Here is a 17,613-nt window from a genome sequence, read left to right on the forward strand (position 1 = left end):
ATGTATGTATGTATATTACCCTGGGTGTGAAAAGAAGTAGGAAAGGGAATGAGAGAGCGAGGAGGAATGCCATTGTTCGTGATGAGGGGAGAAAACAAATATTCTGCAGACTGGATAGAGATGTTTTTGAAAACTATCTGCAAGACTAGAATACACACAGAATTATTTGGGGTTGCTAGTTTAAAATCCTTTCAAAATGTGCAAGAGGGAACTTCAAGCTAAATCCTCATTTTCTGGTACTAGGAAACAGTTCGCTTAACTTACTTTGGAATTGCTGTAATACAAAACGTTTTGAATTGTCTCTTTCTTTTCAATACAGTTAAAGTAAAATCAGAAGTATACGCTGTTTTTTACACCACCCGCTGGTGAAGTCATGTTATATGTCTTGCTTTTATAAGCCAGTGTTATATTTTACACAAGAAGAGTAATTTATGTAGCAGTTTAGGAATCCTCTCTGTTGTGTTTGCTATGACATGTAGTCTCTCAAATAAGGTGAATCATTGGTTGCCATTTGGGAAACTGTTAGCAAATTTGGAAGACAACATTGTAGGTAAGTTTTGTGACTTCTATTCCCATGTGAGTAGAGACAAACCATTTCAGACAAAGAGTAAACTAATTTTCTTTCAGAATTCAAAAGAAGGGAATGGAAAAATAGTTTTTTTTTTTATTAAAAATAATTATCCTGAAGTGAAATACTGGCTACAATGCAACATTTGAAATAAATATTTTAAATTTGAGCCAACATTCTCACTTGAGCCAAAACTTATTCTCCAGGTTGCATGCCCTTCAGATTACAGCATTAAGAAGTAGAAGCTACTTATTATTTGTTTAACCACCACTCCCATCAAAAGTAATCATTTAGCCTTTTCAGCATCTGGTCCCTAACCTATAGCATTATGATAACCCAATCCACCTGAAGTGAAGACTAAATGAAGTGGTTGCATACTTAGTATATTGCAAATCAGTATTGTTAGTCAGAAAAACACTCTTTTACTTAAATTTGCTTTTTAATAAAAGTATTAAAATATATGTGTCCTCTATAAATTTGATAATCCATGTTTAAGAGCAAGACTATACTAACTCTAAAGAACATAGATCTTTTAATATTAATACTTTTATTTTTATCAAATAATTCTGTTCTCCCCCCACCCCCATCCCATTCCTTTTTGCTTTCTCCGCAGTCTCTGTTGAGTATCCGTGGCTCCCTGTTTTCCCCAAGGCGCAATAGCAAAACAAGCATTTTCAGTTTCAGAGGTCGGGCAAAGGATGTTGGATCTGAAAATGACTTTGCTGATGACGAACACAGCACATTTGAAGACAGCGAAAGCAGGAGAGACTCACTGTTTGTGCCGCACAGACATGGAGAGCGACGCAACAGTAACGTTAGTCAGGCCAGTATGTCATCCAGGATGGTGCCAGGGCTTCCAGCAAATGGGAAGATGCACAGCACTGTGGATTGCAATGGTGTGGTTTCCTTGGTGGGTGGACCTTCAGCTCTAACGTCACCTACTGGACAACTTCTCCCAGAGGTGATAATAGATGACCTAGCTGCCACTGACATTATTCACCAATTTGCAATAATCAAAGCCTGGACAGTTTAGGCTGTTATACCGTCCTGCTTCCTCAAAATGAAAAATTGGTAAAAATAATACATGATTAATCAAAGGGAAAGCAATAGAATATTGAGAATCTATTGAATTGTACGGGAGCATTAGTTTTTGTTGTATGGGAATTAATTGTAAGGGACCATGGCTTTAGGTTAAAAGGGCCCAGTTTTTAGAGTCTGCTATGAAAAACCTATCTGCAAATTTGGTAGACCTACCAAGACAAATAATGGACATTTTCACCATCAAATCTGTAAGATGCATAATCACCAAGAATTGTAAAATTATCTATTCATATTCTGGAAAATTCATATTCTTAAAATTAAATATTATAACCAATTTGTTGATAATGGGCAGTTTCATACAACTGTCAATATTTACAGTGCTATTTTAAAATGACTCTAAAATGAGTTGTTTTTTAATAGGAAGAGATATAGAAATAATTAAAGAAATTTCAGGAAAGCACACACATTTCATTGTACATCTGTGTTTGTGCATGGAAAAAATTGGCCCACATATGTCAATATAGTCAATATAGCCTCAGAGAAAATAATTCAGCCTTGAGACTATATAATCATAGTATTTATTGGGGGGGATTGATCTGATTATTAATCAATGATAGAAGATAAAAATAATTTTCACCTAAATGAAATAAAAGAATAAATGATTTTAGCATGTTTACAACAAATTTCCTTGAAAATTGTGACAGGTTAATTAAAATATTTCTGTAATATAATTGTGTTATACAACTGCATCCACTGGTGAATTCCTCTTAAATAGTACTACCTGTGATAACTTTTATTAAAAAAAAAAAAACTGTTTATAACTTAACAATAATTCAGTATTTTATTCCTTGAAAATTCTTAACTGGAAAAATTGCATGTCGCATGATTTACCAAAGAAATGCTATGTGGTGTTGTATTACTTATTGGAAAGAGTGGTTTGAGCCATCAGTATTTGGTTTGCAGGGCACCACCACTGAAACGGAAGTCAGAAAGAGAAGGTTAAGTTCTTACCAGATTTCAATGGAGGTGCTGGAGGATTCCTCTGGAAGGCAAAGAGCCATGAGCATAGCCAGCATTCTGACCAACACAATGGAAGGTAAGAAGCAGGTCATGGAACAGTCAACTTTCTGTGATTATGTGCTTTGTGAACTATTCCTTCTTTTCATAGAGTTACTGAAGTCTGTTACCCAGATCAAAACTATATACTAGACCTAAGAATGTGATATATGGAGTATATTACCACATTGATTACAAAAACTAATATTGGCCTTATTTCTTTTTGAGTTGGGTCCTTACCTTGCTTGTAGAGTGATATTTCACCACTTGATATTATATCAATGAGGATTTCTTCTTATGTTATGTTACTCATATGCAAATAGAGTATACTCTTCCCCCTTTCTAAGTCTTGGTATATAGAAGCATAAGGAAACATTTCTTTCAGGCTTTACTCTGTTCTTCAGGCATGGAGGTGTTGATAGGGTTGTGGGAGTGCTTGAATGAGTTGGACAAATCAAAACCTGTCCTCCACTCCAAGAGAGATCCCACAAAAGGGTCTCTCTTCCATCTTCTACATACACAACAACCATTACATTCCTCCAAAGGACCATGGACAGATATGTTCATTGATTTTGACATACAGGAATGGGCAGCAACTATTTACACACTAAACTTGTTCATACTTCACACAGTCCTCACTCCGTGAAGTCTGGAGAGAGAATATATTAGTACTGCCCTTTTTAGATCAATTGTATGTCAATTCTAACATATGTTCTTTAAAAAACATCAATTACATTTTGTATCATGTCTTCTTGGTGTATTAGATATACAGTCACATAATAATTATTTTGTAACAGGCTTCATCCATTAAAATTTCAAGTAATATTTTAAATACATGATGCTAAAATTCTAAAAGATATGTACAAACCACAAAAGTAGATTTGAGTCTGAATGTACACTAAAAAGAAGGGCATACTACATTCTCATTGCGTGCAAGATTAATGTTGATATGGAAACTATGAGAGGAGAGAATAGTTCATAAATGTTATCACATACATAAGGGATCACAACTTTAGACAATGTTTTTAAAAAGGTACTTTCAGAAGAAACCATAATTATTTAAAATTTTAATAGTTGTGTAATGCTTATTTAAAATTCTGTTTTGACAAAGAGAATACAGCAATTTAATCAATCATAACCTAGTGATTTTAAAGCAAAATATTAAATTCAAAGTGCTTATTTTCTGTATTTAAAAGAAAAAAGTCAATCTATATGACATTTTAATTAGTATTTTCTGAAAATATTTAATGGGATTGTCTTCTTAAGTTTCTTAAGTAATATGAATTTCTATTTTCAAATATAAGCATCAATTTTGTTAAATGATGTAAAATCTACTGGCAATAATAACTCATTTTTGTTGTTATTTACTACTCTTCCTCTTTATTGTCCCTCCAGAACTTGAAGAATCTAGACAGAAATGTCCACCATGCTGGTATAGATTTGCCAATGTGTTCTTGATCTGGGACTGCTGTGATGTATGGTTAAAAGTAAAACATCTTGTGAATTTAATTGTTATGGATCCATTTGTTGATCTTGCCATCACTATTTGCATAGTCTTAAATACCCTCTTTATGGCCATGGAGCACTACCCTATGACCGAGCAATTCAGTAGTGTATTGACTGTAGGAAACCTGGTAAGTACTTTTGAAGTTTACTTAATTACTTTGGCAGAGGTGGGAGACGTAGACCAAAGGGAAAGATCCATTTGTGCTGTGCTGAACCCAAAAATTGTATCCTCTTTCCTCATAGAAAGAAATATCTAAGGAATATTACAGGGAATCTCAGCAATAGAGCCTAAAACTCAACTGGTATGAATGCTGATTGTTTAGGCCAATGTCTGTGCTGATTGATCGTGGTGTCTTACCAGTTGTAAACGTCTCAAAATCTTTACAGTTGTTCTTGCTGGAAATGTGGGTCCAGATAAACCAGGAGATCTTATCCTGGCTCCACAAACATGTGGTTTTAACCCACACAGCCTCTAAAAAAATCATGTCCATTGAAGGGATGACCCAAAGATTGATGTATATTTAAAAAAAGAACATCATTGTTTCAAGTTAACTACCTAATAAAAAGCTTCAGTGATATTCATACAAGAAAATAAATAGTTGCTAAATGTGCATTTGTGATTTAGCCATACCCCTGGTTCAAATTACTGAGCATGCATCTGTGTCTGTGTATGCTGATCAAAATGGGTGAACAAGTAAGAAAAGGGTTTAATATATTATTAATCAAGACCTTGTGCTGTACTAACTCAAACAAACTTGGGGCAAGGGGTAGTGGGAAAACTGGAATGGAGGGAAAAGGTAGACTAACAAACTAAATAAAGGGCAGTATTGCAGTCTGACTTCAGGAACAGTTTTCATCAAGGGCTTAGACATGGCCTGCAAGTTCACTGCATCATTTGTCTTTAGGTCAGCAAATGTTTAGTAAGAGCTCACTGATTTTACGTCTTACAACCTCTACACTGGAAAAAGCCTGAATCTCTTTTTGAGTCTCATTCCAAAGACTCCTGATAGAACTTCGGCATAATTTGGGTCAGATGCTCACCTCTGATTTAATCAGCCTTGGCAGAGGGTGGTATCGTGTTAAAAACATGGCAGTCCTGAGGAATCATGGGTGGAGGAGCAATTGCCAACAGAAGGGGGAAAGGAAGTGCTGGTGGACAACTGGATAAATGTGTGCCCTAATAAGTGACCTCAAATTCTCTGCATTATTTGACTCAGTAGAACACTCACATATTCTCAAGATTTTCTTCATCTTTGGCAAAGGCCATGTCCCATTTTTCTGTTGCCTCTCTCAGTGTTTACATGGGAGTCACTCAATGAATAACCCACTGGTTGATACCTAGCCAAAAAGGCTGCTACAGGTAGCATGATTTTGCAAAAGAACACAGGCTTTGTAGTGGAGTGGAATTGAGTTTGACCTTAGTTGCCAGTGCTTACTAGTGATATGGCCTCTGGACAAGTCTGATAAACAATCTGAGTCTTTGTTTTCTACTATTGAAATGAGTGTAGTAATACCCTTCGTGCGGAGTTGTTGTGAAGGTCACATGAGGTAATGTGAAAGCACCTAGACTGTGCCTGGCATCTAGCATGTGCTCAATAAACAGTTTCCTTCCTCATATATATGCTATTACCCTTTCAGACCTTTCTTTGAAATAATAATGGAAAATATTTCTGGTGTAGTTCTTGTATTTTTCCCAGGATATTGGACAGTTAGGGAAGTTTAACAGGTGAAGGAAGATTTTGGAAACTTGCCAGAGTGAAACCGTAAATATAGAATTCCAATGTTGGAGCAGTTGAGTATGGAAACACAGGATAAGAGAGGCTGGATTATAAGATGATAGAATGAAAAAGCACAAGACAAAAGCATCAAATCTAGGTCCTAGTCAAAGTGGTCATGGTAAATATCTGTGTGGTTTTGAAAAGTCAATTAAATCCTTGAGTCTATTTTCTCAACACACATATAAACAATGAGTGTGTTGGACTAAATGACTTTTTATGTATGTTCCAGTTCTACAATTCTATTACTTGATGGGTAGTAACTGAAATAATGAGGTGGGAAAGTGGAATAGGAGACTGATCCCTGGTAGATTGTTGGTGATAGAACTGTCTATAAGTTCAGTGTAGTGTTGGGAAAGCAAAACTTGTCAAGATAGAGAGCATAAATTACAGGGAACAGACCTGAGTTATTTGTTTCTAACTATAACAATAGGAGAATATGTAAAGTGACTGACTCTATTGGTTGATACCTCTTTACTATAATGATTAACATATCAATAATGCATTGCATAATTTACAAAGCATTTGTTCATAGAATATCTTATTTCCTACCCATAACAACCTTTATCATAAATATTTATACATATGAAAGTAATACATATATTTAATGTATAGGCAGAGAGAGAGCATGTGAGAGAGAAAGAAAGAATTTCTATCATGGGTGCTTAGCTGACTTAAGACTATATTATAGATCATAGATGATTACACAGCATGTTTTGTGGAGAGCTTATAATTTGCTCATTAACATAAATTTAGAATATCTATGGACAAGTTTATTACTGCTCAAATTATTGCATACTGCCTTATATTATACATGAGGACATTGAATTGTGGAATTTTCCATCTTAACTTAGATCAACATACCCCATTTTGTATTGTTTCTGCAGTACATAAAAATTACATCGCTTCCTTGTTGATGAGATTAATCAAATTTGAATATCAAGAGACCTTGAATCTCAATTAAGTTTTGCTAAGGTGCTCTGTATTTTTGTGGAATTTTTTTTGTTTGTTTTTTAATCATTATAAAATGCTTGCAACCATCATAGGGATTCAATAAGCAAAAAATAATCTATCAATCGTAGTAGGTTAGACAACATCTTCATCATAACAAACATTTCCAACCTACCTGACAATGCTGAAACTAGATTAAAATGGACCAAAAATAATCCCATTGATTTTTAGGGCCTTAACTGAAAACATTTACAGAGATATAGTTGTCGTTTTGGATTACTAGTTGTAATAAAAATATTATTTTTAATGAAAAGTTTCATGGTGGGATTACATTTTTAGATAAGCGTAAATTTAGGGTATATGTTTTTAAAGGCATGAGATCTAGTCATTTTAGAAGAGCTGAAAATACCACCTTATGATTTTCTATAGAAAGAGATGTTTGTAGATTATTTACCTGGATGGTTCTAGTTCACTTTAAATAATATATTTCTATCATCAGAGTGCCTATTTCAAATAATAACTGCTTCTAAAAGTTTTATACAAGAAATAAAATTTGTATAGTTAGAACTTACTTTGTATTTACCAGGCAAAATCACCATTTGAAAAAAAGAATCTTTCATGTGTTATTCTATAAAATGAAAAATACATTTTTCAATGGGCATTTCACCATATACCTGGATTTTCATGTACTAGGCTTGCTTAAAATACATTTAATTTCTATTTGAGTGAATGGATGACTACCGTCAGGCTGTTTTTTTTTTTTTTTTCTGTGATGGGTATTTTTCATCTGTGATTGGAAACAATGAAGTGTTAGCTGAATTTATACATTTGTAAGGGTGGATCAATATTTCTTTTAAGTAATACGATGTTTTAGGAAACTAAATAATTGTTATACTGTTATTTTGACAGAATTCCTTCAAGATAAAGGCTGATTTATCTTGGTAAATGCTAAGCTTGACTTTACAGTCATAAATCGCAATTTTTAACTATAGTGAAATAAGAGAATTGCTTTAAAAGATTTTCTGCAAGAGTGATTTCACAATTCTTCATGTCCTGTGTCTCTCAGCCTATCATTTTGAGTTAAAAAATAAATGCTGTGTTTGTTTCATTGTTTTTCTTTCTATTGTCAAATACACATTTATCTAGCCACTCAAGTGATTTATTAATCTTATTTACATGTATATGCATACTGAGTATTTTCTCCTGCTGGTTTCAATTAAATCTGCAGTTTGTTACTCTACTAATCCATTAACCTTAATTCTGAGGCATGCATCCAGAGATCGTTATTATAAACCATTAACGGCAAACTTACTCTTGTTTCAGGAATGTTTATAAAATTATAGAAATAAGATGGTATCCCTTAAAAAACACAAAATCAAAAACAAAATATGGTTTTTATGAAATCAATTTTTAATAACTTTCAATAATATGTGGATTTGTTCCTGATGCAATACTACCCAGAAATGAATTTGGTTGTGATTGTGTTAGAAATGTAGTGTACCAACAAGGGCAATAATTCAGGAGCTATTATTCAATACCAGATTTAAAATGTAGACCAAAAATGTTTTAAAATTAGTGTTTTTCTTGGAAATCCAGCAGATTCATTAAATAATATCACTCTGCTTAACAAAATACTCTCCTAGAGGAAAAAAAAAAAAAAAATGCTAGACATGGCTAGGTGTGGTGGCTCATGCCTGTAATCCCAGTACTTTGGGAGGCTGAGACGGGCAGATCACTTGAGGTCAGGAGTTCGAGACTGGCCTGGCCAACATGATGTGAAACCCTGTCTCTACTGAAATTACAAAAATTAGCTGGGCATGGTGGCCCACGCCTGTAATCCCAGCTACTTGGGAGGCTGAGGCAGAAGAATCACTTGAACCTGGGAGGCGGAGGTTGCAGTGAGCCGAGATCGTGCCACTGTACTCCAACCTGGGCAACAGAGGGAGACAATGTCTCAAAAATAAGTAAATAAAAATGAAAATGAAAACAAACAAACAAAAAAGCTAGACTTGAGTTGATTTGTCACATTTTCTCACTTTAAATTTTAGATATTTTTATTCCTATTAATGTTCTTCTTTATAAATTCACGTAGCATCAGTATTTTTCAGTGCTCTTGAAGTAGTGCTGATCTCTATTTTTAGGTCTTCACTGGGATTTTCACAGCAGAAATGGTTCTCAAGATCATTGCCATGGATCCTTATTACTATTTCCAAGAGGGCTGGAATATCTTTGATGGAATTATTGTCAGCCTGAGTTTAATGGAGCTTGGTCTATCAAATGTGGAGGGATTGTCTGTACTGCGATCATTCAGACTGGTATCTATATATATATATTCCTGTCGCTCATTGGCACATTTATTTTAAAACTGAATCATTGTATATTTATATCATTATTAATTTTAATTTTAATTTTACATCAATATATGACATTCTAAAAAACACATAAACATCCTCTTTAAGTATAAACAGTTTCTAAGATTGATGAAAGCGTTTGAAATACTTTATAATGATTAGGTATGTAGGGCACATTTGAAAACCTACATGTACTTTCTAAAACTGTGTTTTAAGTTTATGAAGTTTTTTTGGCCTTACAGTCTGTAAAGACATGCAAATAAGAATTTTAGGTCCCAATTAATTTTAGCTTTTTGTTAACCCTACTTCTAGGAATGGGGACTGTTTTAAAGCAACATGTGGGGAAATATTTGATGTTATTAATATCTTAAATAATTGTATAACAAACTTTTTAAATTATAGCACAATTTTATTGAGAAATATATACAATTTTTATTGAAAATTAAGCAAAATGTGTATTTCTTCAAATTTTTTCTGTACATTTGTATCATATTATTTAGTTTATTTTACTTTTATTTTATATTGGCCCATAAAAATATATTATTTATACTTTTAATATTTCTTTTTACTCTCTAAAATAGAACCTGAAGATAACATTAGTTTGCTAATTTAAAAATGTCTCTAATCAAAATACCAACTTGTTTACATGGGCATATCTTTTGAAGAATCAGAAATGTTTTATTTATTATTTCTGAAATGTTTTATTATTTTTATTTTTGCCCTTAAATGATATTGTGACCTGATTTACAATTCTAATATTGTTAACACTATTTTTTCTGGATTTGAAATTGAATTAGTTCAGCATAGCTTGAGTTTTTACATCTACCACATGTGGTTCTATGATACCACATACTAATAAAATAATGTATAAAATTATATTATGATTACTACTAAGAGCATCTTTTCACTTGATTACAGCTTAGAGTTTTCAAGTTGGCAAAATCCTGGCCCACACTAAATATGCTAATTAAGATCATTGGCAATTCTGTGGGGGCTCTAGGAAACCTCACCTTGGTATTGGCCATCATCGTCTTCATTTTTGCTGTGGTCGGCATGCAGCTCTTTGGTAAGAGCTACAAAGAATGTGTCTGCAAGATCAATGATGACTGTACGCTCCCACGGTGGCACATGAACGACTTCTTCCACTCCTTCCTGATTGTGTTCCGCGTGCTGTGTGGAGAGTGGATAGAGACCATGTGGGACTGTATGGAGGTTGCTGGCCAAACCATGTGCCTTATTGTTTTCATGTTGGTCATGGTCATTGGAAACCTTGTGGTACGTATGTATTACAAATGCTCATAAATTAGAACAAGAGCAGACAGTAGCTGGGAAGGTGGCCAGATGTGGTAAACATATCTCTGGTTTATAGTAAGTGGCCTAGACTAAAAGCCCCCTATTAGTACTCTGAGAATGAGCAAGTTATTTAACTTCTCCTGGACTCTGGTTTCCCATTTTTTATGACATTGGAATAACAAAACTGAAATCATATCTTTGATGTAAAGATTAAATCAGGGGTATTTATGAATGCCTGAGGGGCATAAATATTAGATTTTCCTTTCTTCTTCTAAGAAAGTAAATTTTTGTCACTAAGACGAATTGTGTCCTAATATTGTTTTGATAAGAAAATGACCTCTACTAAATCTAAAAAGACAACTATCTATTCTACAATCAAATTGCTCTTTGCATGTTCATAGTTCATGTAGTTGGCTTACTCAGAGATATAGGTCATATACTACCAAATTTTGAAGACACATTTCAGTGAAGTAGACCATTATATTTTAGCTATGCATTGTAATTATCCAAGTAACTTGGAGGAGGAGAAAATGTTTTCTTCCCTGAATTTGCATTACTGAAGGAAAACCAATTATTACAGTTTAACTTATTCATATGTATGGACATTGTCCAGACTCAAAGGGCTTACTTTTAACTGTGACTTAAAATCACTAATATAAAAACATAGTTTATATAGTTAGATGTTTAATGCTTAAATTTCTCAATCATGTGTGGGCAAAGCATTTCTTTATGCCATCACATTGGGCCTTTCCTTTGAGGGATCCATTTCAGATAAACTTGTTCAAAAGAATGCTACTGGGATACCTACAAACATGCAATTTTTTCTCCAGAATAGTAAATTAGGGAGCTCTAGATTCTGAAAAAAATCTGATACAGAAATAGGGAAACAAACTGGGGCTTTTGCCTTGCATGTCTTCCTATAGTGTAACATATTCTGAAACTCAGTAACTAACTCCATTTCAGGCTAAAAATATTGTTATAAATTTTCTTTTACATCAGAAATAATGAATTATTCCTGCATTAACCATAACTTACCAGTTGGCTGGGTAGCTTTGTCATGTATCCTATGACATTCTGAGAGTTAAAATTGCCTCATACTTTCTACACACACACACACACACACACACACACACACACACACACGCACACACACACAAAGAAAGAAAAAGAAAAGTAACTTATGAGTTTAGCCTAAACCCTGGTATACTTTTAGATTTCTCTCCATCTGTTGAGCTATTTGAACACATAAATTTCAAAGTGTATTTGATGGGAAACATGTTAAATCGTATATAATTTGCACTTAGAAATTTCTGCTGTTATAAAAGTTTGTGGCCATTGGGCCAAAGGAATTTGTATTTCAAGTGCATCATTTGGTACATATCATCAGGGTATTAAATAAATGAGTTCATTCTTTATATACATGAAGCTAGAAATTCCCTAGAAAAAAAAATGGTAAGATGAAGTAAGATAAAATGATTAAGATGAAAGTATCTTTTTTTCTCTCTCTCTCATTGGCAAAAACCTTGAGGGCGAGATTTTGTCTTTTCGCTGGCAAACCTGAGTAGATACCATTTAAAATCTTAGAAGCTCTGCTCTCCTATTGTCCCTCCCAATAGGAAAAAAGAAGAGGTGCTTGTTTTATCGTTTTGCCCTTAGAGCAGGATATCAGGTCCTTTAAAGAGTGTGTGACTTAGATATGGCATCTGAAATATAGTAAGCATTCAATAAACGTTTGCTGAAATAATTTTAGCAAAGATCTGAGTTCCCTTTTTAGGCTGTTATTTAAATGCATATTTCAATATTAAAACAGATTTTTTTCTTTTTTTCTTTTAGGTTCTGAACCTCTTTCTGGCCTTATTGTTGAGTTCATTTAGCTCAGACAACCTTGCTGCTACTGATGATGACAATGAAATGAATAATCTGCAGATTGCAGTAGGAAGAATGCAAAAGGGAATCGATTATGTGAAAAATAAGATACGGGAGTGTTTCCGAAAAGCCTTTTTTAGAAAACCAAAAGTTATAGAAATCCATGAAGGCAATAAGATAGACAGCTGCATGTCCAATAATACTGGAATTGAAATAAGCAAAGAGCTTAATTATCTTAGAGATGGGAATGGAACCACCAGTGGTGTAGGTACCGGAAGCAGTGTTGAAAAATACGTAATCGATGAAAATGATTATATGTCATTCATAAACAACCCCAGCCTCACTGTAACAGTGCCAATTGCTGTTGGAGAGTCTGACTTTGAAAACTTAAATACTGAAGAGTTCAGCAGTGAGTCAGAACTAGAAGAAAGCAAAGAGGTAAGAATGCTTTTAAATTTTTTGTTGCATTTCCTATGATAGCCATGTACTACAGTTATTTACTATTTTCATTGTACTTATATGCATTATTAAAAAGTAATACTGAAAGTCATATATATATATATATAGTGATGTTGGAAAATCACAAGATACTCTTTATGGGGAAATACACTTCTAAATATTCCAACTTTTCACAAGAAATTAAACCATTCTGAGTATTTAGTATATTCATTTTCTTGATCGTTTGAAAATGTGGTTTAAAAATGTGGCCTTTAGGCTGGGCATGGTGGCTCATGCCTGTGATGACTTTGGGAGGACTTTGGGAGGCCAACAAGGCTGATCATTTGAGTCCAGGAGTTCAAGACCAGCCTGGACAAGATGGTGAAATCTCCTCTCTACAAAAAAATATGAAAATTCAATGGGCATGGTGGCACATGCCTGTAGTCCCAGCTACAAAGGAGGCTGAGGTGGGAGGATTGCTTGAGCCCAGAAAGTAGAGGCTGCAGAGAGCCATGATCACATTACCCTACTCAACCCTGAGTGACAAAGTAAGACCCTATCTCAAAAAAAAAAAAAAAGTAGCCTTCCAAAAAAGAGATGTTATTTAATACATTACACTCTCAACTACATTATGTTCTTTAAAAAATAAATGAACTTATTTTCTTGATCTCCTTACTCTCTATATTAGGTTTTGCTTATTTTTATATGAAAATTTATGTACTTTTGTTAGCCTCTGAAAGTCTTACTCACTATGATAGTGTTTCATTTATGAAAGTGTTATACACATTAGGAAAGTGCAAGTAGGACTGATTATATTTTGCCCAGTCAAGGATGAGCAAATCTATAGTCTTCCAGAGTAACTTGAAAATATTAAGAACTACTTTAAAAAGCTTCACCTGAGGGCTATAGTTATTTTGTAGATTAATTAACCTGCTCTTACTGTTGTATTACTAGGAAAGAGAAAAAAGAAGGAAGGGAGGAAGGAATGAAAGAAGGAAGGAAGGAAGGAAGGAAGGAAAGAAGGAAGGAAGGAAGGAGAGGAGGGAGGGAGGAAAGAAGGAAGGAAGGAAGGAGAAAGAAGAGGGAAAGAAAGGAAAGGAAACAGAAAGAAAGAAACAGAAAGAAAGAAAGAAAGAAAGAAAGAAAGAAAGAAAGAAAGAAAGAAAAGAACGCCCTCCCCCCTCCCTACATCCCTCCCCTCCCGCCCTCCATCACCTCCCATCCCGCATTGCGCGTCGGGTCGTGTCGTGAGTTCGGCGCCCTCCATCCATCCCTCCCGCCCTCCCCCCTCCCTCCCTCACTCCCTCCCCCTCCCTCCCTTCCCCTCCCTCCCTCCCTCCATCCCTCCCTCCCTCCCTCCATCCCTCCTCCCTTCCTTCCCTGTCCTTCCTTCCTTCTCCTCCCTCCTCCCTCACCCCTCCTCCCTCCCTCCCTCCCTCCCTCCCTCCCTCCCTCCCCTCCCTCCCTCCTTCTTCCCTTCCTTCGTCCCCCTCCTGCCTTCCTCCTCCTTCTTCCTTGCATTTACTCTTCTCCTCCTCCCTACCCTCCTCCCTACCCTCCCTCCCTCCCTCCCTCACTCCCTCCCTCCCTCCCCTCCCTCCTCTCCCCCTCCTCCCTCCCCTCCCTCCTCCCCCTCCCTCTTCCTTCCTTCCTTCCTTCCTTTTCCCTCCTTCCCCCTCCACCCCTCCCTCCCTCCTCCTCCATCCCTCCATCCCTCCCTCCCGCCCTCCCTCCCTCCCCCTCCCTCCCATCCCTCCTCCCTCCTCCTCGCCTCTCTAGTAAAGAGGAATGACGTAGGATACTATCATTCCTCCTGCATGTTTCTTATTTTAAGTTTCTAGTCACCTTCGTAATGGTATGAATTCTTCAATTCTGTGTTGTGGAAAAGAGGATTAAAATTCTTTACTATTATTTATTTATAGACATTTAATATATGAATACAAAGTAAGTCTAGTACAGATGGAGTTATCAAAGACACGTTTTAGCTTGAGGGTATAATGTTGACACAGTGGGAACCAAACCAACAATGTCTGATTTTGTGAGCATATTTTGGAACTCTTTTTTAAAATAAGCGTATCAACAAAATTTGATCTGAAATCCTTATAATAGGTAGCTGACAATCTTACAACTCATAGCTTCCTGAGTTTTTTCAGGTATTTTAGAGTTGCTGAAAGATAGTATGATAATAAATTGGAAAATATTTTGAAAAAGGTAAAATACCCACAAAATTAGGTAGTGATTTTTTTCTCTGAATTCCATTTTAAGTCTGCTTAGTGAGTTCAATTCTAATTTATGTTGCTTATTCTGATAAACTAAGAATTCAGCTCTAATTTTATTTCCGATCACTTGTATGAATTTATGTAAGAAGCAATACCAGTCAATTAACAAGAACTTAGCACTTTTTGTGAATTCAGCAATCTGCTGGATGCTGGGGGTGAAGGAGAGCTCTATAACAAAACTCTCCTTCAAGGAAATCTCAACATATTTGAGTAAGCTAACATGAACTCATGAAATCATTAAAGACCTATTAAAAAGTTTAATCCTGTCAGGTTGCATATAAGGCTATAGATATTGAGGACAGCAAGAGTCATTGCTAAATGGAAGAGATAAAATTGAAATAAGCCTCAAAGTTTGGGTCAAATATAGATTAACAGAAAGCAAAATGCTGAAGCTTTACTAAAGGAAAGCTGGAGCTGACAGGAGCTTGGTATTAAAGAGAGTTTGGGTTATCATTGCAGATTATCATGCAGTGATAATCTACGGAGGTAAGTGTTGGTTGAATATATAGTGGAAAATATGTTTGAATGTGTGAGGTAGTTTCAGATTATAAAGTTGTAAAGTAAGCCACAGAGTTTGGAGTTAATAGGGAGCTATTTTCTGTTCTGAAGCAGGGGAAGGCAATAGGAAAGTGCTGTTTTAAGAACATTAATTTGACATCAAAGAGTAAAACAGTTTAGAGTGAAAGATAAGAAAGATTATCTGGGGGAATATGGTGATAATCATTCGATAGCAATGAAGTGATAAAATTCTCAGCTAGGGTAATAAGTAATGAGAATTGAGACTCATTGGCAACTTGAGAAACCTACTAAAGAATCTGGGAAAATGGAAAAACAGCAATGCCACTTTCTGAAGTGGCCTTTAAAAAGGGCTACCCGGTTTATGTTGGAAAAGGAGTTCAATTGGGATATACTGAATTAGAAGCATCAGTGTTGGGAAACAGAGTCTAAGTCAGAGGTCAGGGTTTAAAAATAAGGTAAAATGTTTGATAATGCAGATTTTATAATTACCTGAAAATGAAGGAGCTCATCAAATAAGTAATTATAAAGTGAAAGAAAAAAGAGAAAACTAGAGGCAAAGTAGCGTAAAAACTTGGGGTCAAAAAGAGGCAGAAAAGCTAAAAGGCAGAAAAACTTTTTCTAGATTCATACCACAGAATTTTTTGACATCAGATTTATGGAAAGTAAATATCTTAATTTCCTCCTACCGAACAGTTGGTTTCCAAACTACTTTAAAAATTTCATAATGACCATAGGTATTTCAAATGAATGCTCATTATCATGTCTTTCTAATGGTTTAAACATCATAAATTTAGAATAACAAGATATAAATCTCTCCCTTGTTATGTAATCCTGGAAAACATTTCTTACCTGAACAAAAATGTTTTCTAGGGTGATTGTAATAACTACTTTATCCTCTTCCAAGCTAAATTTTGAATACGTAGAATTCAATTACAAAATGTAAATAAATTATTTTAAATATATAAATATGTTAGTGGGAAAATCATTAAATAAATATAAAAGTATGTATTTTTATAAAGCTAGAATAAAATTTCAAATTATCTTGCACAGTAATATTAAATTCATTCGACAATAAATTTTATGTGAATGATTTAGTCAAATCAATACTTACCAAAAAAGTAACAGGGCAACTCTCATACATGCTCACACACAAGATAAAAAGCAGACAGCTTTTAAAATAAAAAGCCAATACCAGCATGTTCTAATATTATAGAGCAGATTAGATGAATTCTAGCAAAGTGCATTTTTTATTTGAAATTTCCAAAAGCTGCTAGCACACTTCAGGTGCACACTTACATTGGCTGGGTCATTCCTTTTTAATAGGTATCACACACACATGAACACATTTAAAATAACATATCCATAAAGTGACATTTTGGTTCATGTTTCTTAGGTTTTTGACACAAGTAGCAAGAGAATATTGAACTTTACTTTGCAGAGCACAGAATATTCTTCCTCTTTGCTAATAAAGGGAGCGCTCATATAAGTTAAACCCACCAGAGTTATACATTTTTCACTGAAAAAATTTCATGAAATGTCTACTTGAAGAGGAGACAGTAAATTAATCATTAATTTAGATGGTATTTAAAAACTCTAGTTATTGTATTTCTTCTGTTCATTTTCCTGATAAAGGATACCTGACTAGTGCAGCTAAAGAGAAATGATCCCTAGAAGATTTTAGAGATAAACATAGGAATTGCTGTTATATATGTGTGTATATATATCTGTATATATGAATACCACTAACATAAATAGGCTGGTATGGGAGCAAATACAAACTTTTGCATGAAAAAAGGTCAGGAAATTGAAGGCATGGATTTCAAAATAGTGATTTTTTTTAATATTGCAAAAACTTGGAATTATAAGAATCTTTTTGAGAAGCTCTAATGTAGAATTTCTTTGTTTTTATATTTTTTAAGTTCTCATAATCACGATTTCTTGAAATATTTATATAACTATGAATTTTTACA

At 34.7% G+C, this 17,613-nt stretch overlaps 1 protein-coding gene across 1 annotated transcript in view; it reads left to right on the forward strand.

Moving 5' to 3' along the window:
• The window catches only part of LOC104663918 (sodium channel protein type 3 subunit alpha), a 117,027-nt gene that overhangs the window by 63,043 nt on the left and 36,371 nt on the right, over nt 1-17,613 (forward strand). Inside the window, exons 13-18 of the mRNA XM_030916853.1 lie at nt 1,182-1,382; nt 2,573-2,705; nt 4,061-4,299; nt 9,039-9,212; nt 10,167-10,523; nt 12,375-12,845. Of these exons, the coding sequence (XP_030772713.1) occupies nt 1,182-1,382; nt 2,573-2,705; nt 4,061-4,299; nt 9,039-9,212; nt 10,167-10,523; nt 12,375-12,845 (1,575 nt within the window). The remainder of the gene's footprint in view (nt 1-1,181; nt 1,383-2,572; nt 2,706-4,060; nt 4,300-9,038; nt 9,213-10,166; nt 10,524-12,374; nt 12,846-17,613) is intronic.

This window comes from Rhinopithecus roxellana, chromosome 14 (genome assembly GCF_007565055.1).
Source record: "Rhinopithecus roxellana isolate Shanxi Qingling chromosome 14, ASM756505v1, whole genome shotgun sequence".
Classification (NCBI taxonomy): Eukaryota; Metazoa; Chordata; class Mammalia; order Primates; family Cercopithecidae; genus Rhinopithecus; species Rhinopithecus roxellana.